Genomic DNA, 23,643 nt, shown 5'->3' on the forward strand with positions numbered 1-23,643 from the left:
TGTTCAGGAAAGGGCATTTTAGATGTACATTCCTTGGGGTTAACTCACTTGTTTTGAAGAAAAGTGATACACACTAATTTGATTTTTTAAACAACTTTTCTTTTTATTCATAAAACAGGTTCATTTCCACTACTTTCATCCTCCTAGGCATGTACAACTGTTTAAATATTTTAAACAAATGAGAGGATAAGGCCAATGTTGAAACTGAGCTCTTTTGGTGATTACTACAGTATTTGGCTTCAAAACGTTTTTTTAATTTATTGATTTTAGAGAGAAAGGAAGGGGGAGATGGAGGGAGGAAAAGTGAGAGAGACAGACAGACCTCAACTGGTTGCCTCCTGGTAAGGGACAGACAGGGGATTGGAACTGCAGCCTAGGTCTGCAGCCTGCCTGGGGACCGAGCTGGCGAGCTTTCCGTGCACAGGACCATGTTCCAACCAACTGAACCATATGGGCAGGGCTGGCTTTCTAACTTGACTGAAGAGAGTTATTCTGGGGATCTGACAAACCCACACCTGCAGTCTCCTGATCAGATGCTTTAGGCTCAAACATATGGTTTTACTGATATTTGCTTAATTAAAGAATTAAAAGTTTTGATAAGTAATTATAATGGCAATTGTAAGGTAACAGGTGGTTAACACTATGCTGCATAACGACACTTACTGTTTTAAATGCAAATAATTTCAAGCCCAGTATGAAGTAGTTCTTGACAATTAAAGGCAATAATCTCACACATGCAAGTCCCCTCTGTTAAGCTACACACTGACAGTTGTTCCTTGTCTAGTTAAATAAATATAGAACCAAATTAGAGGGAGTTCATCAGATTTCTGAGGATTTCATTATATCACTAAATTGTAATACCAATAATATATATGGTTAGACTTGTATTCTGAGTAATTAGCTGAACTAACCTCATTTTACAATGCTTAGTTTATTTTGTACTACGGAATGCTTTAAACCATTTACCAGAAATCAACTTAATTTTGATTTTTTACTTGCTCCAACGTGTTTCAATTCATTACTGTTTCAATAAAAAGGAATAAACTCTCTCGTCTAACCAAGCGTAGACATTTCCTCAAAGGAGACTAAAAGAAGTCTAAATGACTTCCACATTCAAGTCACAGCATGCTGAATAGAGAATTTTTGGCAGTTAAGAAAGCCATTTGCTACCTCAGAAAGATGGCCACTCACTGGAATTTTGTGGAAACATTACAGTGGGGCCTACCAAGAGGAACTCAAGGAAGCATAAGGACAGGGACATGGTGGTCCCAGGCCATTCTCCTGGCACAGAGGTTTCCTTCTCTTCCCTGTTCTACCCTCCAAGCTCTCTCTGAGATCAAAGGCCACTGATATGTACAATTCGTGCGAAGTCCAAACTTGACACTAGAAGCAAACAATTGTGATGTTACTGTTGTCCCCCAAATCTATCTTGAGATATCTCATTCAGAGAATAACTATATTCTCCATAGTTCAAACTATAGAGGGTTTTTGTGACTCTTGCTTTTTATAAAATGAGAAACATTTTCCTACTTTTTCCACAGTAAATAAGTGAACAAAAAAGCTGTAGCACTTGCTCCTCTCTCACCAAATGTTTGCTCCTTTGCATTTCACAATTTATATGCATAACTGGATGACAGTTAACCTCCAGTGGCAAAGAAAAGAAAAATGTGTAAGGAAAATCACACTGACTGTTCTCAGACATTTCTGGTTAAAAGACAAAAAATGAAAAAACATAACATAGCAAAACCCAATCTATTAAAAAGTCATTTGAAAGCCCACAGAGGTGACTTAGAAGCTACGACACTGAGAGAGTTAGAGAGTTCAAAGTTGTGACATTAATCAAAGTGGATCCACATTTCTCCTAAGCATCATCAGAATTACTGGGATTTGACTATACATTTATGTTAGGTTATTAAGTAAATGGATGAAGAACTTGTCCCTTTTTAAGTATATTGACAGGATCCCAGATTTTTCAGTTGCAGAATTACTAAGATTACTTAAAATATCAAAACATACACCAGTTCCAGCAGTAAAGAACCCTTCATTTCCCACCTAATAAGCAACAACAACCCCCCCGCAACCCCGCAGCTATTTCCCCTTTTGTACTTCCAAATATCCAAAGAATCACAGAACGACTCAAATAACAAGAGATCCAGGGGTGTTTCAGACATGTGGAAGGAAAATGCTTGAAGGCAAAATTCCTCAAACACATGCCACGGTGCAGAAGGAGAGAGCTGTTCCATCCATTAATCCTGCTAAAATCCCACGTGCAGGAGAGCTGTGAGAAAGACTGTATCAATCTGCAACCAATGGCACTGTTCTTTTCTCTTCCATCGCAGTGATCATTATTTCCACAAATATAACAAACTCTAATGCCCAGACTTTTCTTGAAAGAAAATCATTATAAGAATTGGCTTTAACCATCAAACCCAGGTTAACTAATAAAATAAAAACTTCTTGCCCTGGCTGGTGTAGCTCAGTGGATTGAGCGCGGGCCTGCGAACCACACAATCGCGGTTCGATTCCCAGTCAGGGCACATGTCTGGGTTGCAGGCCAGTCCCCAGGGGGGGAACTCACGAGAGGCAACCATACATTGATATTTCTCTCCTTCCCTTCCCCTCTAAAGATAAATAAATAAAGTATTTTTAAAAAAAAAAACTTCTTTCAAAAAAAAAACCTTCCCCTGTTGCCTCTAGTTCAAACTTCACCTTCTGGTTCTGCAGCAGGCAGCAGCTATTGTTAAGGAATGGCTGTCTTTATTCTAGACTCTTCCAGGAAACTTGTTGTTTCTTGGCTTATCACCTGGGTTATTTGTGTGTAAACTGTTCCAATAACTGTTTCTGTTTAAGAAGATTCAATGACATATAGTGGCCCTGTCTTCAGTGAAAAGCAAGCCTAGAATACTGTCCACTCTAAGAGAGGGGCCTGGATGGGCTATAGAAATCCATGTTCTTCCACTTTCTCAGGGGGCTTCCATTCTGTGGGGTTGACCCCTACTGGGTGAGCAGAATTCTGCTGGAATTAGTTGGGGGTAAGAAAAAAGCTAGGAAGGAAGAGGAAATGATACCAGTGGGCAAAGCCATGTTCCTAGTCGGGGTGGTGAGACTGGGACCACAGAAAGGGGACAGGTTTCCAGGCAGGGTTTAGAGCATCAAAGGAATAGTATGTACATTCATGGGTGGGTATTGACCAAGACTGAACTTCATGACTTAAGATGCTGCAATGGAATATGGCTGCTGCTTAATGAATCTTACACTACAATATAAGTGGGGGAAGGAGACGTGGGGAAGGGCACAATGAGGTGGGAGAAACCACTAATTAAAGTATGAACTTACACTGTTTCCATATTCTTGTATTTTGTTGGGCTTTTTCTGGGTTATTTTTCTGCTAACTTCAACACTTTGGGGAATACACTTTATTTTCCTTGTTAAAAGGGAGGTGCTACTTCAAAGGACCACCCAATGTTGACCAGAGATATAACTGATGGGTGGCCTTTGAAGACAATTTCTTCCTGTTTCAGAATGCTATTGAGGTAAAGAAATCTTTAGTGGGTATGCATGCAAAGTAAGTCATTGCTATGATTCACTACATGGCATTTCAGCAAGCCCACTGGAGACAAGGCCACTGGGTGACACTGCAAATCTCAGACTCCTGCTTTAAATTTAAACTGCCTGTGAAGCCTTTCAAATGGGAAACCAGAAACTTTGGCCACCAAGTTCCCCTTGGGTTCTAGTCCATCCTGAATCTAACCAAAATCTCAGGGGTAGGGACAGGGATAGGCCTGAGCTATAAGCAAGAACAAGCCTCTGCCATGCTTTCCAGTGGTGGGCCAAATTATTGGTATATGTGAAAGGTACTGCAATTCTTAAGGTAAGTAAGAGCTCTCTGGGTGTTGTGCCTACCACACTTAAGGGTCTGAGAACAGAGTGACTCAAACACTGAACTCACATGCTTTCCAAGTTTGAGGGAACACAAGGGTGTATGTGTCCACATGTGGCCCCAGCTGATAAGCCGGGCTAGAGGAAATAAACACTAGAGAGTGTCCAATCAGTATGGTGGGTCTCGACCTTGAGTCTGTTTCAGAATCACCCAGTTTCTCATTCAGTAAGTCTGGGGTGGGGCCCAAACTCTGCATTTCTAACATATTTTCAGACAATGATGCTGGTGCAGGAGAACAAATTTATGCCTGCAACTCAACTGCAGCACTGTGGCACGATCTTTACATGGCCATTGCATGGTCTATACAGACATGTGCCCAGGAGACATGTGATTGGTTTCCTCGGGCAGTTCTTCATGAAAGGTGTTGTCCCTGACAAGATGAATGACTGTTAATCATTAAAATAATTCTCTGATGACAGTTATAAAGTATGATGAGAAAGTAGCAATGTTGTTAGAACAAGCATACAAGGTCTGTAGGGAAAAAGTACAGCCACTGTTAGTATAACAAGAACAGTTTGTGTGACATCAATGTAACAAAGCAGACAAAGAGAGTGGACTGGAATGCCCATGTGTTAACAATGACTACTTCACTGCACTAGTCAGTGGGGGAGTCACTGAGGGAGCACATGTACTGTGTGGCCATCACATTCAAAATGACTGAGCAAGTACAGCAATGGATCTTTATCAAATTTTGTGTTAAGCTTGAACATTCCTCTGTGGAAACTATTCAGATGATTCACAAGGCTGCAGCTGTGGGCAACTGGGGACTGGCAGCTTCATCATGACAATGTGCCCCATCATGCATCATGTCTCCAGCACAGTTTTTTGGCAAAACATCAAAATCACTCAGGTGACTCAGCCCCGTTACAGCCCCAATTTAACACCCTGTGACTTCTGGCTTTTCCCCAAACTAAAATCACCTCTGAGAGGGAAGATTTCAGACCATGCCTGAATTCAGGAAAATACAACCAGGCAGCTCATGGTGACTGGAAGGAACTGTGTGAGGTTCCAAGGTGCCTACTTTGAAGGGGATCGAGGCACTATTGTCCTATGTACAATGTTTCTTACATCTTGTATTTTCTTCAATAAATGTTTCTATTTTTCTTATTACATGGATGGATACTTTCTGGACATACCTTGTATGGGCTCCTGAAGGAGATTGCTTTGAAAGCTATCCCTAACACAGAGACATATTTTTCTATATAAAAAAGTCATTCTAATTCCTTTAAAATCACAGCATCTATACAGCCTTCTCATTTTTCATACGTTTGGCCCCTGTATCTCTCAACCTCAACTTTGCAATCCTCCTTGGTAAGTTAGTGGCCTCTTTCATATTTCTTCCTTTTCTTGGTTGGGCTGCCATGAATTGTAGCTAACCTCTCAGTGTTTGTGGCTGAGCCGGTTTGCTCTGCTAGCCCTCGCTTATTTTTCAGAAGATGTCTGGAGGACAGATTTTCCAAAACATGCAACTCTTTTCCCCTCCACATTTTTTATTGTTGTTCAAGTACAGTTGTCTCCATCCTGTGCCCGCCCCCCCCCCCCNCTCTTTCATATTTCTTCCTTTTCTTGGTTGGGCTGCCATGAATTGTAGCTAACCTCTCAGTGTTTGTGGCTGAGCCGGTTTGCTCTGCTAGCCCTTGCTTATTTTTCAGAAGATGTCCGGAGGACAGATTTTCCAAAACATGCAACTCTTTTCCCCTCCACATTTTTTATTGTTGTTCAAGTACAGTTGTCTCCATCCTGTGCCCGCCCCCCCCCCCCTGCATCCCGGCCACCCCCACTTCCCACCACAGATCTTCCCCGACTTTGGTTTTGTACATGTGTCCTTTATACAAAAACATGCAACTCTTCATTAGACATGGTTTTCGCCAAATCTCGTTTCAAAAGTAACCCTGGATCTAACAGCTCTAAAGTTGGTAAAACTCTGACAGCTTTGCTTTTTTCCACCACTATTTCTCTCGGGGCTAATCAATCACTTCCAAAAGAAACTCTCTTGTGGTGGTCGAAGTCTTCCACAGAGCCACAGTTCCTGCGTTTCTGTTGTGCTCTGGCCCCTCGTGGACTTTGTTTTGGACGTGGTGATGCTGACTCACATCTCCAGACAGGGCTCCTGCTTAGAAGCCCTGTCTCTAACCACTCCCCAGGATGAGGTTTTTGCTGGCTGCTAGTGTCTTCTGGCTGGGCCTGATGAACATTTTCCAGCTTTTGAGCAGGGAGCCCCCACTGGCTCTCAGCTGCCTTTATGTAATCCTTTGCTCGTCCCATGGCCTCCTGTCGGGCACTGGATGAAGCTGGACTATCACCTCTTCTCACTGCCATCTCTGTAATCACTGAGTCATTAGATGTTCCCACAGAATCCCTGCTGCTCTGTGATTTGCTCACGATGCTGCTTTTTGTTTCAGCTCTTTTCACACTAAAAAAAAAATTTTTTTGTAATGTTATGGTTTCCTCCAAATTCCCCTTACCACATCTCCTACACCTGAAAAAAGAAAGCGTGCACTACGTTCCCTTTTCCCTATCTCCCTGACAGACCTAGAAAAATCCCCAAGTGTAGGTTTAAATGCAGCCTGGGTCAGGAAAGAGCAGTCACATTTTCCAGTGCACTGGGATGCACCAGGGAACACTTTATTTACTGATCACTGGCTTATCAGTGGAGTTCCTACTCTAACAAAGACAGACAAGTATTCATTTCAGATGTTAAGGGTCAACTTGATATATTGATTTTCATCCCCAGAAGTACATGCTCAAATACATCCAAAGCACAAGCTGTATTTATGTGTCTCTGTGTGTATGTGTACAAGAACATGCACAGAGACACACACAATGTCTATTTGTAAGTAAAGAACAATCTTCTGGAATTTCTCTCAGGCTATTTCAAGGTATTATTCAAATATAATCACCATTTAGTTGGTGTCAGGCTTGCTTATTAACCATTGGAAATAGGATTCAGTTAATATAACTTAAAATATTCTGGGAAAAATTACAGAGAGTATGCATGGAAAGAAAGTAGAAACATGGCAGACACCAGTGTGTGTACATATGTGCACATGTGTGCACACACACAAACCCTTGTTCTACAGCATAGACAGCAGTTCATGTAAACTTCCCTCTAGTTAAAAATTACTCTGAGGGGCAGGATAAACACTTCGTGGGAAGACTCAGAAACTAGAGACTTTGACTTAGGTGTATATTTGCAGGCTTGTGAATGGCAAGAAATTTCTTAAACCACCAAACTCAAAACAATGAAGCTGAAATATTTATTTTGAATAAGCTTTGGTCTGGAAAGAAATACACAGATTTATGTTCTTACTATTCCTATCAAGGGCATGAGGATTATCATAATTATGTTAGGGTCAGAATAAGCGTCTTAGAAAGGAAATGTATTTTTTGAGGTCTGTAGTCATTCTGCAAGTTGTATGAAACACAACTGCCAACAGGTGTTTTTCATCTTCAAAGTGCTTATAATTAAGTGCTCCTTGCAACACACCTGTGAAGCAAGAACTTGACTCCTGTTGTCCAGAAAGCAAGAGAAAGAGAGGAAGGTGGAAGAGCAAGTATGTGTACGTGTCTGAAGGTAGGCTCAGTGCCAGGGGGGTTGTGATTAAGCTCTATGTACTCTTGTTGAATTCCAGATTTCTTGTTACGTATCCATATGTATAGGCAGTCAAAAATAAGAAAAAGGAAACACATCGGACCTACATTTCTTTCAGAGCATTTCTCTTGAGCTTTGCACTGGGAGGAAGTGGACTCTCTGCACACTCAGCAAAATAATCAGACACTCCATGGAGACCTCTTTCCATCTACTCCAAAAGATAACAAAGGTTCAAACAGAAAAATCTATTAGCTGAACATGACAAAACAGTAACACTCTAAATGTCCCAGTGAACAGATTTATTTTTGTGAGGACGAGATGAAACTGCTTAGTGTTAGGCATTTTAATAGTTTTAAATCTAGAACTTTTTGGTAAATTGTCAAGTCCCAGCCCACATACTTCATACATTCATGTGCAGCAACAATGTATACAAGATTGTGATGGAAAGGATGGTGATTCCAAACCACCTGGGAACTCCTGGCCAACATGTGGTATCTCTGAGGTCCAGATTGTGCCAAAGCCCAGAATCTTGAAGCCAGGTAGCAGTATGACTATGGGCCTTGATCTTTCAGAGACCTGGTGGTACAGTGGTCTGTACCCTGGCTATCCTAAGAATTCTCCGCATTTCCTTTTGTTACAAAAATACAGAATATGGCCTCTGCAATACTCAAGAATGCATCAAGTGTTAAGCCTTTTCATACCAATTCTTTAAAAGCTGGAATTTGAGAATCTTGGCTACTAAAAACCTGGGAATTTTTTTCTTAACTGAACTAATATTACCATGGTTTTATATAATTCATACATTATCTGTCTACCTATCCTTATATGTTCTTGTGAAGACATCATTAGGAAGTAATTACACAATGTAAAAACCTCCCAACCTTCACAAATGTTGACTCATTTCATTCTTCAGAATTGTTTCCTTTTTGTTAGCAAATGGATAATCCAGACAAAGTGTTATTCTCTCTCATTTTCCAGGACACCAAATACCTTTCTCCCTCAAATTCCACAGTAAAATGCTGCTGCCACAGTAACAGTTGCTTTAGACTGACATTGGAATTCTCAATAGTCCCACGAGAGAGCGAGCAGTATGCCTGGGTGCCCCACATCCCACCACTGCCCAGTCTATGGTTTCAGACACTGACCAGTGTTACCCAAAGTCATATCCAGGTACAACCTACGTCAGTTTTAAGAGTTAGTGAAGGAAAAGCTACAGGTTTTATTGGGTGATACTGCATTTGGATGCTTCTCTCTTTCCCCCCTCTAAGACTTACTAGTTGACCAAAAAGAGTTACAGTTGAAAAGTTAAATGAGAGCGATTGAGAGAGATTGAGATTTATGTGTGAAACACTTCTAAACATGCCCTGTAAGTACAGTAGATTTCCCCCTCACAACCACACCCTGTAAGTGCTGTATTTTCAGAGCTGAACAATTAACATAAGGAGCATGAGTCAGGCTTTGAACAACTCTGTGGGAACCAGAAAGCCTTTTGCTATTAGGAATGATGTAAATTCCCCAAGGCTGGAAGAAATCCACAATGGAAGGCAGACAGGGTCATAAATAACAATGGATGCTGTGGAGACCACAGAGAGTAGGATGCTGTGATAGTGACACTTCTAATCTCATATTGGATTCAATCAAGACCTTTATTTATTTATTTTTAAACGCAAAGAGTACTAGGTATTTCCTATGGGAACTTCAAAAACTTCCTTAACACACAGGCTGATGCACTCTCATCCGAAATTCCTCTGACAACCAACAATGGGGGAAAAGGTCGTTGGAGGAAAAAGGACAACAGAAAATGTGACTGAGTGACAGGAAGAAATGTCCAGTACAAAAAGTGCAAAACCTGTGACTTCATTTTCAGAAAAAGAAAAAGAAAAGAGAAAGAAAAGAGAAAAAAGGCAACGCAGGGTCTCCAGCTCACAAATTAAAACCACATTTGGCAATTTGTTGAAGAAAGCATATTTACATTTGTATGGAGACTGGGTGGGCAGGAAAAAAAGATTAGACTCCTTCTTCAGCCCTTGAACTGTCAGATCTCATTAGAAATCTCTCATTCTTACATTTCTTGGGTCAATTCAGTATCCTTTGTCGCTAAATCACAGCCTCTGCTGCCCCCCAAACAAGTTCTCCAGTGGAAGCAGCTTCCACCTGGGAATGGGATTTCCCAAGGGAGTTGTCCCGATTACTAATGGCTTCTCACACAGGGTATCAAAATGCAAATCCATGGCTTATCCAGAGGCAAAACTCTCAGGTGCAGACAGTGTGTGCTGGGGTTTCAAGTGTTTCTCCAGCATACCTGGATGATACTACTCCTTTTTAGCTTCTGCCCTGATATCTTCTGCAAAGAATACAGAAAAACTCAACATAATTAAAAAGGCTACCAGTTGGCCATCCAATGTCCAGAGTGAGTAGCCCATGGGTATTTAAGAAATAGGATAACCAAGATGACCTTTTCTGGCCTACATAAATGATTCTTCACAACCTGAAAGCTGGCTCTGAGTCTGCCAAGGAATAAAATTCTGCAAATATCATTTCCTGGTCACCTGCCCCATCCCAAATTTATTAATTTTTATTTTTGGTAATACTTTGAGGATTTTAGTTATAAAACTTTCCACTTGCAAAAAGTGTCTAGATATAATTCCAGGACAGAACAGAACAGAAAGAAGGCAAGGTCACCAGCCCCAGAAGGAATCTAATCTAGAGGGATACCCTCCTTGGCAGCTTGAGCAAACCAGGCAGGCTGCCAGACAAGGCGTCAGGCCTTGTCCCCACCCCCCGAGGATGCTCTCTGGAGACCACGGAAGGTACAGCTAAAGCACATGTGCCCCAGTACGGGTCCAAGGAGCAGGTCGAGTAGGTTAGAGTCTGAGTATAATGATGGCCAACATTACCCCAATGCTACTTGGTCTGACATGGAAAACACATTTTAAATTTCTGGACAGAAGGTACTATAAAGAGAGCCACCACCAGAATTAGCTGGGCAACTAAGACTCACTTCCTGCCTCTAGTCAGAGAATAACTAGACTGAAACGTAGTTATAAATACTGATTAATATTCAAGTTATGAAGGCAAGTTGAAGTTGTGGATAGATGCAGGCATTATATCCACAGTGACTTATTGAACATGCTTTTTTTTTTTTAACAGAACACTGTTGGATTAATGTGGGAATAGGGAAAGAAGCTGGCCTAGAAAGACATAAAGAGCACCAGCTCTTGAGTTTACTACCTCTTTAAGGAGTCTGTAAAACATAGCTGGGATTCCCAAAGGCTAGTGAGAAGACTGGCTATCATAGATTCAGTATTAGAAGCATGGAGGGAGGTTTTCAAAAGTATGGATTCCCAGGCCCCATCCCTGGAAGTTCTGATTCACAAAATATGGGATGGGCTAGGAGATCTCTATGTAGGTTCCCAGGTAATTCAAGAACTGCTGGTACACATGAAACAATTCTCAACAGAGCAGAGAAACATAAATAAATGTAAGCTGGTACACTGAGGCAACTTTTGCAAAGTGTAGTCGTCATCAAAATGTAGTGGGGGGCTTGTTCAAAAATGTTCTGGATTCTCCCCCAAAATCTACTGTGTTTGCACCACTGGGGGTGGGGTCATCAGGGCATGTGCGTTTTAGGCAAGTGCCTCCGTCATTCCGATACTCAGCAGAGTTAATAAACTTCTGTCCTAAAGGAGCAAGGACTGAGCAGAGTCCAGCAGAATCACTGAACTCTATACCCGGTATGGTTATGTATTTTTTTAGAGATTCATTTATTTTGAGAAGAGAGGGGAGGGGGGAAGAGAGGCTAACATAGCTGCAATTCCCAAAGGCTAGTGCGAAGACTGATGTCAGAGAGAAACATCAATCGGTTGCCTTTTGTACGCACCCCGACCTGGGACCAAGCCTGCAACCCAGGCATGTTACCCTGACTGGGAATCAAATGGGCGACATTTTGCTTGTGGGATGACACCCAAGCAACTGAGCCACACAGGTCAGGGCTGTACTAAGCACTGTTTGAGGACCTTGTAGGAAAGGACATGGATCCATAAAAATTATTTTTGCTCTCATGAAGACTCCATCCCAATGAGAAAGACAAGAAACAAACAAGCATAGGTTAGGTGATGTTATTAAGAGATATAAACCTCTAAGGGGTCAAAGCAGTGCTGTTTTAGACATGATAGTCAGGGAAGGCTGTGGTAAACAAGGTGAGCTTTACCCAGAAACCTGAGTGAAGAACAAGCCATGTAAAAATATAGAGAAGAGCATTTCAGGCAGTGAGAAGCATGAGCACTGAGGCTCTGAAAACAGACACTGCCTGGAAGCGGGCAGGAACAGGAAAGCAAATCAGAGGAAGAGGTCAGTAAGCAGGTAAGAGGGGCAGGGGTGGGTGTGGGTGTGCGTGTGTGTGTGTGTACATACCTGTGTGCACATTGGTGGTGATTGGGGTTACAATTCGTGTACAGATTTTTTTAAGGACAGCATATTTTATTCTGAGGAAATTTATTCTTCTCTGGAAGTTTCCAAGAAGAAATGAGATTTTAAATGGATCATCTTGGCTAAGAAAACAATCTCATTCACAACTCCCCCCTCCAAAAGGTGACTTCCAGCCAAGATGGAGGCATAGGTAGACACACTGTGCCTCCTCAAACAACCAAAAGAAAGACAACAAATTTAAAAACAAAAAAACAACCAGAACTGATATAAGATACAACTGTATGGAAGTCCCACAACCAAGGAGTTAAAGAAGAAACATTCGTCTAGACTGGTAGAAGGAGCAGAGAGCACTTGAGGCAGGGCGGAGGCTGGAGGACCAGGTGAGGCGGCTGCTTACAGACTGGGTAGACCCACATTCATTTGCAGATAAACCAGGAGGAACAACTGGGGAGTGAGCAACCCAGGGTTCCAGCTCAGGGAAATAAAGCCTCAAAGCCTCTGACTGAAAACACCTGTAGGGGTTGAGGTGGCAGTGCGAGAAACTCCCAGCTTAATAGGAGAGTTCATTGGAGAGACCCACAGGGTCCCAGAATGTACATAAACCCACCCACCTGGGAATCAGCATCAGAAGAGCCTACTTGATTGTGGGTAGCAGAAAAACTGGGCTGAAAACTGGCACAGAGCAGAGCAAGCACCATTGTTCCCTCTTGGACACCTCCCCCACATACAGTGACATAACACAGTGATGAGGTATGCCCCGCCTTGGTGAAAACCTAAGGCTCTGCCCCTAATACGTAACAAGCAGGCTGAGGGGGGAAAAAAAGGGCCCAAATGAAAGAACAGATCAAAACTCCAGAAAAAATATGACTAAGTGATGAAGAGACAGCCAACCTATCAGATGCAGAGTTTAAAACACTGGTAATCTGGATGCTCAGAGAAATGGTTGAGTATGGTTGCAAAATAGATGAAAAAATGAAGGCTATGAAAAGTGAAATAAAGGAAAATGTACAGGAAACCAACAGTGTGGGAAGGAAACCGGGACTCAAATCAATGGTGTAGACCAGAAGGGAGAAAGAAACACTCAACCAGAACAGAATGAAGAAACAAGAATTCAAAAAAATGAGGAGAGGCTTAGAAACTTCCAGGACATCTTTAAACATTCCAACATCTGAATCATAGGAGTGCCAGCAGAAGAAAAGAAAGAGCAAGAAATTGAAAACTTATTTGACAACATAATGAAGGAGAACTTTCCCAATCTGGTGAAGGAAATAGATTTCGAGGAAGTCCAGGAAGCTCAGAGAGTCCCAAAGAAGCTGGACCCAAGGAGGAACAGCAAGAGAAAAGAAGATAATTACCTACAAAGGAGTTCCCATTAGACTATCAACTGATTACTAAAAAGAAACCCTGCGGGCAAGAAGGGGCTGGAAATTATTCTAAGTCATGAAAGGCAAGGACCTACATCCAAGAATACTCTTACCAGCAATGCTGTCATTTAGAACGGAAGGGCAAATATAGTGCTTCCCAGATAAGGTCAAGTTAAAGATGTTCATCATCACTAAGCCCTTTTATGAAATGTTAAAGGAACTTATCTAAGAAAAAGAAGATAAAAAATATAAACAATAAAATGACAACAAACTCACAGTTATTAACAACTGAACCTAAAACAAAAACAAAAACAAACTAAGGAAACAACTAGAACAGGATCAGAATCACAGAAATGGAGATCACATGGAGGGTTATCAGCAGGGGAGTGGGGTCAGTGAGGGGGAAAAGGTACAGGGAATAAGAAGCAAAGATGGTAGGTAGAAAATAGATAGGGGGAGGGTAAGAATAGTATAGGAAATGTAGAAGCCAAATAACTTATATGATATGAACTAAAGGCAGGGAATGTGGGTGGAAGGGGGTATGCAGGGCAGAGGGGAATAAGGGTGGAAAATGGGACAGCTGTAATAGCATAATCAATACAATATATATTTTTAAAATACCTAGGAATAAATCTAACTGAGGATGTAAAAGACTTACACTGAGAAAATGATAAGAAACTGAAGAAAAAAATGGAAGAGAATACAAATGAGTGGAAGCACATACTGTGTTCATGGATAGGAAGAATTAACATCATTCAAATGTCACAGAACCTCAAGCAATCTATAGATTGCACACAATTTCTACCAAGATACCAATGGCATATTTCACAGAACTAGACCAAATATTTCAAAAATTTATATGGAACCACAAAAGATCCTGATTAGCCTCAGTAACTTTGAGAAAAAAGACAAAGTTTATGGAATCACACTACCTGATATCAAAAAATACTACAAGGCCATAGTAATCAAAGCAGCTTGGAACTGGCATAAAAACAGACACAGCGATCAGTGGGACAGAACAGAGAACCCAGAAATAAACCCATAGCTTTATGGTCAATTAATATTTGACAAAGGAGGTAATAAGGACATATAATAGAATAAATATAGTCAATTCAATAAATGGTGAATACTGGGACAGATATGTGCAAAAAATGAAACTAGACCACCTTCTTTTTTAAAAAGAAATGTTTAGTTCAGGCTGATGTGGCTCAGTGGACTAAGCACCGAACTGCAAAGCAAAAGGTCATCGGTTCAACCCCTAGTAGGGAGTGCGTGAGGGGCAACCACACATTGATGTTTCTTTCCCACTCTTTCTATCTCCCTTCCACTTTCTCTAAAAATAAATAAATAAAATCTTTTAAAAAATAAAAGAAAATTTTTATTTATTTTTGAGAGAAGGGAAGGAAGGGAGGAAAAAGAGGGAGAGAAACATCAAATGATTGCCTCTTGCATGGACCTCAACTGCGGACAAGGACCACAACCAAGGCAAGTGCTCTAACTGGGAACTGAACCGCTAACCTTTGGCTTTTCAGGACAATGCTCAACTCACTGAGCCATGTTGGCCAGGGCTAGACCACCTTCTTACACCATATATAAGAATAAACTCAAACTGGATTGAAGACTTAAATGTTAGACTTGTAATAAAAAAATTAGAAGAAAACATAGGCGGCAAAACCTTAGACAATTCTTGTAGAAATATTTTTTCTGACATATCACCTTGGGCAAGGGAAACAAAAAAATAAACAAATGGTTTACATCAAACTAAAAAGTTTTGCACAACGAAGCAATCCATCAAGAAAATGAAAAACACAACCCACTAAATGGGAGAACATTTTCACCAAGGATATATCTGGTAAGGGGTTAATAGCAAAATTTATAAAGAATTTAGAAGACTCAACACCAAAACAAACAAACAAACAACAACCCTAAACAATCCGATTAAAAAATGGGCAAAGGACCTGAACAGATATTTCTCCAAAGAGGACATACTGATGTCCAACAGACATATTAAAAGATGCTCAATGCCATTAATCATCAGAGAAATTAAAATGAAAACCACAATGAGATATCACCACACAGTGCTCAGAATTGCTAACGGCTATCAGTAATAAATCAACAAACAACAAGTGCTGGAGAGGATGTGGAGAATGGGGAACCCTTTTGCACTACTGGTAGGACTGCAGACTGGTGCAGCCACTGTGGAAAGCAGTATGGAGTTACCTCAAAAAATTAAAAATGGAACTGCCTTATCACCCAGCAATTCCCCTTCTGGGAATTTATCTGAAGAAAGCCCAAACATTAATTTGAAAGAGCACAAGCACCCTTATGATCACTGCAGCTTTATTCATAACAGCCAACATTTGGAAGCAACCCAAGTGTCCATCAGTAGATGAGTGGATAAAACAACTACGGTACACTCACACAATGGAATACTACTCAGACATAAAAAAGAAGAAAATTTTACCATTGTGACAGCATCAATGGACCAGGAGAACATTATGCTAAGTGAAATAAGCCAGCCAGAGAGAGACAAATAACATATGATTTCACTTATATGTGCAATCTAATGAATGAACTGAACTAACAAGCAAAGCAGAGACAGATTCATAGATAGAAAGCTGGCTAACAGCTCTGGGTTGGGGTTAGGGAGTGGAGGAATCGAAAAAAAATGAAAAAGGTCTCATGGATACGGACAATAGTGTGGTGATTGTAGGAAAGAGGGAGGTATACGGGGGGAAAAATGTAACGGAAAAATAAAAGAAAAAAATCTACAATGAGGTATCACCTCATATATGGCAAAATGACTATCATCAATAAATCAATAAACAACAAGTCTTGGAGAGGATGTAAAAAAAGGGAACTCCAGGGCACTTCTGGTGGGAGTGCAGACTGGTGCAGCCACTGTGGAGAACAGTATGGAGTTAACTCGAAAAATTAAAAATGGAACTGCCTTATGACCCAGTAATGCCACTTCTGGAAATATATTTGAAGAAACTCAAAAGATTAATTTGAAAGAATATATGCACCCCTATGTTCACTGCAGTGTAATTTATAGTAGTCAAGATTTGGAAGCAGCCCCTGCCTATCAGTAGATGAGTAGATAAAACAGCTATGGCACATTTACACAATGGAATACTACTCAGCCATAAAACAGAAGGAAATCTTCATCAACGTTTGTGATAGCATGGATGAATCTGAAGAACATTATGCTAGGTAAAATAAGCCAGTCAGAGAAAGACAAATACCATATGACTTCATTCATATGTAGAATCTAATGAACAAAATAAAGTAACAAAATAAACCAGACTTATAGAGAAGAGGCTGAGAGCTGTCAGAGGGGAGGGGTGTTGTGGTGCTGGGTGAAAACAGTGAAGGGATTTGGGAAAAGAAAAAAAAAACCTAATAGACATGGACAACAGGATGGTGTTTACCAAAAGAAAAAGCAGGGGGCATGCACAGAATGGAGGAGGTAGAAGAGGGTAAAAGGGGAAATAAATGGTAAAAGGGGAAGGAGGCTTGACTTGGAGTGGTAAATATACAATATACAGATGATGCATTATAGGATTGTATACCTGAAACCTATATAATTTTATTAGCCAATGTCACCCCAATAAATTCAATAAAAAAGAAAAAGAAGTATTATCTTGGGTTTAGTAGGACCAGGTGGAAGCAGGGAGACCAGTGATGAGGCTACTGCAAGATTCCATTTAGACATGATGGGTCTTGCAGGAGGTGGGGGGTGGGGTGGAGAAATAGTTAGATTAGAAATAAAATGTGAAGAGAGACCCAAAAGAATGTATTGATAGATTAAATATAAGGGATAAGAGGAAGAAAAAAGTCAAGGATGACTCCAACTTGTATGGTTTTATTTGGAAGTACCCTTCACCAATACAGGAAGTACAGGGGGAGGCGTAGGCTTGGGGAAGTGGAACCAAGAAATCAATTTTAGGTATGTACACTTTAAGAGTCCTCCTGGACATACATGTGGAGAGGCTTGGCAGGCAGTTAAGATACAGGCTGCAGGAAGAGAGAGGTCTGGGCTACAGACACAAAGCTGGGAAGTCCACAGAGATGATATTTAAAGATACCAGTCAAAATGAGCTACAGCAGGGAGTTTGGATGAGAAAAAAAGTTGGGAATAAGGATGATTCAGGAAAGGATATTATGAGGAAAGAGAAAAGTCAAGATAACAGGAGTCTCTAGAGGCAAGAGAAGAAAGTGCTTCACTGAAAGTGACAACTATGTCAAATACTGTTTGCTGGTTAAAGGAAACAGTAGAAGGTGACTTGACAAAAGCTGTTTTGGTGAAGCGTTGCAACCTGAGCTCACCTGGGATGATTTCAAGAGCAAAGCACGGAGTGGAGATCAGAGCAATCTGGTATAAATGTGTCATGGGTGGTACATGTAACTTTAAATTTTATACAGATCCATTAAAATTGTAAAAAAAACTGGTGAAATTAAATTTCAATAACATATTATTTAACTTGATATATTAAATGGCATTATCATAAAATGTAATCAGTAAAAATACTGAGATATTTTACATTTTTATACTAAGTGTTTGACTCTTGTGTGTATTCTACGCTTACACTACATCATTTCTGACTTGCTGCATTTCAAATGCTCCACAGCCAAATGTGGCGAAAGGCTACAGTGTTGGCCAGCACAGGTCTAGACAACACCTTTGAAGAGTTTGCAGTAAAAAGGAGCAGAGTTATGGGATGGTAGCTGGATTGCAGGAGGTGGTTAATGGAGGGTGAGTCAGTGATGACTCTGGAACAGGCATATTTGGAGAGATGTGATCAGCTACTGTGTGCCAACCTCTGACTGTGTGTCAGGCACTGTTTCATATATTTACCAATGTCACCCTTCAGAACAACTTGATGAAGCAGATGATAATATTACTACACCCCAGGGACGTGATTCAATATGGACAAACAGCATGGGTGACAATGCCACTACTCATCTGACAGACATGGCTCCTTCTGGGAAACTCTTACTGTGTACTCTGAAACTCTTGGCTGTGGGCCCTGGGACATCAACGTGAGTGTAGGTTGCAACAGAGAGGAGCAGACCCTTGGGGCCATGATATCAGGCTGCTGGTCACTCCTAGAGCCCTGCGTGAGCACCACGATGACAGCTTACCACAACTATGCTGCCTGACAGTGTGGTGGCTCCTAGAGCCCTCAGAGTCACAAGTGGAAGATTAGGCCGGAACTAACCCACCAAACTCTGGTTTCCAGGGCTGCTGAAAATGCTGCCTGGTAAGAGGGCAATAAATCGAGAATGGGGAAAAAGCTCTTTAGTGCTAAGATTTTTCTCACAGTGGTACTTAAGGTAGTAATGACTGTGGTTTTCTCCACCCTTACCTTCTGAGAGTTGAATCTATTTTGTCATGGTCATATACATGAGTTTCTTCTCTGTTTTATTCAAATAAAATTAATTAATAACTCACCCAAAGTATTTTAAAAGGAGGTAGTTCATAGTAGAACATTAAAATACACAGTTAATGGTCATGTTCTAAATATTACTGTTTCTGAATTTCTTGTGGTCACATCTGCTGAGAATGTTATTCCCAGAGTGGATCAAATCAGGTGAACACCCAGAGGTTGGGAGGTGAAGCACAGAGGCAAGGGGGAGGGAGGAAAGGTCCTTGACTGCTTGTCCCAGAGCCAGTTTCTCATCCCCCTGATGGGTGGTTTCTCATTTACCTGGTCAGGGTTCTTTGGGAAATTTAAATAGAGTGAGGTAGATGAAGCACTCTTTGGAAACTGGAATGCACTGAACACATTTTCTTGACACTACTGGAAAAGAAAACCTGATGCCTGTACAAACCAAGTGGGGTTTTTACAAAGGCAAAGAATGCCTTGTGCCTGTAGGGAACTTACATGATTGAAGTCCTTCCCCGCCCATCTCATCGGAGTCTTATTGGGTATCAGACAGACAGGCATTGTCTCTATTTGACAGACTGAGAAGAATGAGACCTAATAGACTAAGTGTCTAGGGCAGCACAGTTAGCTAGGGGCAGAACTGAGCTGAGAAGTCCTGGCCCCTGTGCAGTGTTCTCTGCACTGTGCTCTGTGGGTCATTGTTGTCACGATCAGAGATGGAGGTGTAGAAAGAGTACAGGACCCTGAGTTGTCCCTGAGTTCTTGGTTCCAGGTCCCTCTCAGCTACTACCTCATGGTGAGATCTGGATAAGCCACTTATCTTCTCTAAACATCAGTTTCCTCATCTATGAGAAAAAGGGGTGGTACTAATATCTTGGTAATGGACACTAATTCACTTCCTTGAAAATACTCAGATTTTCTTCTAGGGAATCATGTGCCCACTATCCATCCAATGTCCATGCTTTCAGGAGGCCTTGTCTCCATGCCTGACCCAGTCCAGGCCAATCAGAGTACAGAACTCATGAGCTGCAAAGAGATGTATGAACTACAGGCAGCCTGGGAAGAGGCCTGCTCTCTTTTCCCATGGACCTGGAGGTGCCAGGAACAACTACCACATACAGGTTGAGAGTAAAGCCAACACAGTAAAAGGCAGAACCAAAAGATGGTGAGAAACAGTCTTAATGATAGTCTTTGTGCCTCTAATGAAGCCATACCTGGATCCTGGACTTTTCAGGCACATGAAACCAAAACCTTCATTTTTTGCTAAGCCATGTATAAAAATTTTTATTTATTCATTTGGGAGAGAGAGGAAGAGAAAAAGAGAAACATCAATTTGTCGTTCCACTTACTTATGCCTTCAGTGGTTGATTCTTGTGTGTGCCCTGACCATGATTAAATCCTCAACCTTGGCATACTGGGACAATGATCTAACCAACTCAGCTAGCAGTCAGAGCCTCGCTAAGCCATTCTAAGTTGGCCTTCCTGTCCCTTGAAAACTAAAAGGTTCAAGACTGATACAATCTCTTCTCAGATTTGTTGCACTGAATAAGTTATTGTATGCAACACCCCCTATAAACAACAAAGGCCTTTTGCAAACAATAAAAACAGAGTAAAAGTACTATGTTATCAGCTCACTTGAGTGCTAAAAATAATAATAAAATATAAAGCTGGAACTACTTTCAATTCTTATGACTTTATGGTAAGGCAAAAAGAAGGTTATTCTTGAATGTTAGTGTAATGCCTAATGATTTTGAGGAGCATCAGTATTCTGAAATGTGATGAACAGCTGAGTTACATATAGAAAAGCAGCCCAAGAAGAGCAAGAAATATGACAATGACCAGAACGTCAGACCATGATGCAAGGTGACCACATGCAAGCCACACATCTTAAAATGAGGAAGAAGTCTCTCTTCTCCATATTCCACTTCTAATATTTTCTTAAATTACTTGATAATAAGTAAAGGAATTGGAATGTGTTAAACAGGCGGGATAGAGTAGTAATGAACAATTAAAAGAAGAGAAATACGTATGTGTATTGACTCAAAGGAACTGAAGCAAGAAGAGATAAATAAAAAGGTAAGTGGTATTCATGTGAATTCCACTGTGGGCTGAAGTCGTTTTCTATAAAGGTAATTAACAATGGAGGATATCCGTACTGAGACAACAAAGAAGAAGCACTTGATACAGAGACCAGCACCTGGTGAGTGAGTCTTCACGAGACACCCATGAGGCAGACACGACTTTCCCCATTTCAGAGCTGAGGAAACTGATGCCCTGGGAGGCTGAGTCATCTGCCCAATTCCCACCACGAGGGGCAAGTCTTTTATCTCACTTGGTTTCTCTGGTGCTGTGTCCCTTTTAGTAGCACTCCATTCTCAGCCTCCCTATGAAAGGACAGGTCCTTTAAGTGGAAGTGGAGCACAGGCTTGCTAATGCTGCTGCTGCCTGCGTTAGTGGGCACTTTAGTTTTTTTTTAAATATTTTTTTAAAGTTTTGTTCTTTTCTGAATTATGACTACACAACTGTATTATGTAGATCTAGGGAAGTACAAATAAACAATTGCAAAGAATGTTAACCTGAAAATATCAGTGAAAAAAATCAAGGAAGTTATTTAGTAGGAAGTACATATTTCACAGGGATTTTCCAGTTTATATTCACTTACCCTCAAAAACCTAAAAATAAATCTTGAACAACCTTAGGCCCCACAGTTGCATCTCCAGTGCCATACAAGTGTGACAAAATTTGGATGTTTTAAAAATTTGTAGGTTTGGGGCCAGCACTTCTTAAAGTTGGGGAAGCTTTCTGACTACTCTGAGAAATGAATGAAAGCTATTTAACTCTGACTAGAAAAACATAAAAGTATATACAACTTTTTTTTGTTTTAGGAATTCATGAATCATAGGTTAATAATGCCTAGTTTAAAAGTAGAAAGGAAATATGTGTGAAAAATAGAGAGAAACTTACTGAAAATTGTCCCAGTCAGAACCAGCTCACCTGTGGGGGTCTCCTTATTGGAAAATACCTCCCTCACAGAAGTGTGTAGTTGAAAAATGCCAACAGCCGCAGGAAGGATTATCATCCTTCCTTCACTCAGGATGATAATCTTTTCCCTAACATCTCCTGTGGGCTAAGCATGTGGGTCTGGGAGGGAGAAGGTGGGTAAGTATGTAGTTCAGCTTCACAGGTAGTAGGGCTAGCCAAAAAGAGGGCCCGCTGTGACTCTGGTCGCTGGTGGGAAAGAGCTGTCAGAGCCAGAGAGAAGACATTACAGATGACTGCCTTATTTCAAAATTCTGTTCAGAGCTGGCCCTCTGCCCAGGGATGCAGAAGAAATAGCTCTTCCAATTTTCCTTGAACACAGACAGCAAGACCCCCTCATTCCAAAAACTCCAATCTCAATAGTCTGGGAACCTTACCTCATTTATGAGACTGTTTCCTTGGGAAAATAAGTACTGAATTCTAAATCATCTGTTCATTAATGAACTTTCCAAACATAATCCACTTGCATGTCAAACTCTGCTATCACTGTGGGTGTTCTGATGACCATGTGTGCTTTTAGGAATTCTGGCCTGAGAAGTTTGCTGTCTCCAAACTCCTATATACCTTAAAGACGTTAGTGGGTCCTTCCTTCAGGGCTGTGTTTCAGTGTAAGTCTATTGGCAACTACTGGAAATAAAAGGCATTTTAGCTGGGTGGTCTCTACTCTTCTTCCTCCTCCTATGGATGCTGGTTAACAGAATTGCCACCGAAGGTCACATATTTATGCTATAAAAGCATACAATAAATATACCCCCTGGACTATTGTATTCCATCACTGACTTGCTGGCTAAATGGGAGCTTATCATTGAACTTTTTGGTATTTCAGTTATTATAGCTGCACAATGAATCTGGGCTGGCAAGTGGAGATAAACAAAACACGAGGGGCCTGAGCCTCTTGGGAAAATACATACAGATGAATATTATTGGGTATTATTCTCATTTCTATCAGGGAAGGAGAGATGAGCAGCCGTCTGCTCATCTGGCAGTAATGGCATTTACATTAACTCCTCTTTAGAAATAATTGAAATTGCGACAATAATAATACTGCATAAGTGCTTCAGAGTTTACAAGACATTTTTACATTCATTATCTCACTTGATCCGTAAGAAATGCTGGGAAGGCCTCACTTTTCCTTCTGCTTAACAAGTCAGGGGACCAGTGCTCCAAGAAACCAAATGATTTGTCATCCAGTGAGTGAGGGGAAAGGCAGTGGTCAAAGCAGGTCTTATACTTTGAAGTCTGATCCATTTTCTACTTTTTCTATTTCCTGCTGTGGTTTCCCTAATTCAATCTATCATCTAAGTGGTCAGCAAAGGGGGATTAAGGTCTCTGCATAAGTAAAGGCGCATTTAGGGAGAGAAGCACAGAGGGCCCAGATACAAGTCATCCTATTCTAATTCAGCAAAGGGTAGGTTCCTTTGGAATACTGGAAGGGAAGACATGAACCATCTCATTTAGAAATCCTGTTAATCATTTAGGAGAATTTCATTATTAGAAAAAGAGAACAATACCTTAGGTTATTATAACATAGAAGCAAAGGGTAGTTGATCTTTAAAAAAGTGATTTCAGCTGAGAAAAATATTTTACCTTCTCTATCAGAGTCCAGAAAAAATTTTCTAAATAGACCAAGTCAACCAAGAAAATTTCATCCCCACCACCAGCATTTTCACTAGTATCACCCACCTGCGAGTCCACATAGGGGCTGGTGGAAATGGTGGATGCTATCATTCCTGTCCCTGTCCAAGGAAAACAGCCCACCTACAGGCCCTTCTGAGGGTGTGGCTAATTTGTCCCTTAACTCTCTGATGACTGTGTGTTCTGACCACGAGCACTGACCACAGGTGATTGAAAAGGTAATGGCAGTTAGCACGGGGAGGTGGCAGGTGGAAG

The 23,643-nt window shown here is 41.0% G+C and overlaps 1 protein-coding gene across 1 annotated transcript in view; it reads right to left on the minus strand.

Annotated features, from left to right (window-relative positions):
- Positions 1–5,017: 5,017 nt before the first annotated feature.
- The window catches only part of SLX4IP (SLX4 interacting protein), a 215,088-nt gene continuing 196,462 nt past the window's right edge, over positions 5,018–23,643 (minus strand). The window contains 3 exon segments of the mRNA XM_037051650.1: positions 5,018–5,409; positions 5,780–6,353; positions 7,640–7,740. Coding sequence (XP_036907545.1) covers positions 5,257–5,409; positions 5,780–6,353; positions 7,640–7,740 — 828 coding nt within the window. The 3' untranslated portion in view covers positions 5,018–5,256.

This window comes from Sturnira hondurensis, unplaced genomic scaffold, assembly GCF_014824575.4.
Source record: "Sturnira hondurensis isolate 20B ecotype Veracruz unplaced genomic scaffold, ASM1482457v3 Scaffold0007401, whole genome shotgun sequence".
Classification (NCBI taxonomy): domain Eukaryota; kingdom Metazoa; phylum Chordata; class Mammalia; order Chiroptera; family Phyllostomidae; genus Sturnira; species Sturnira hondurensis.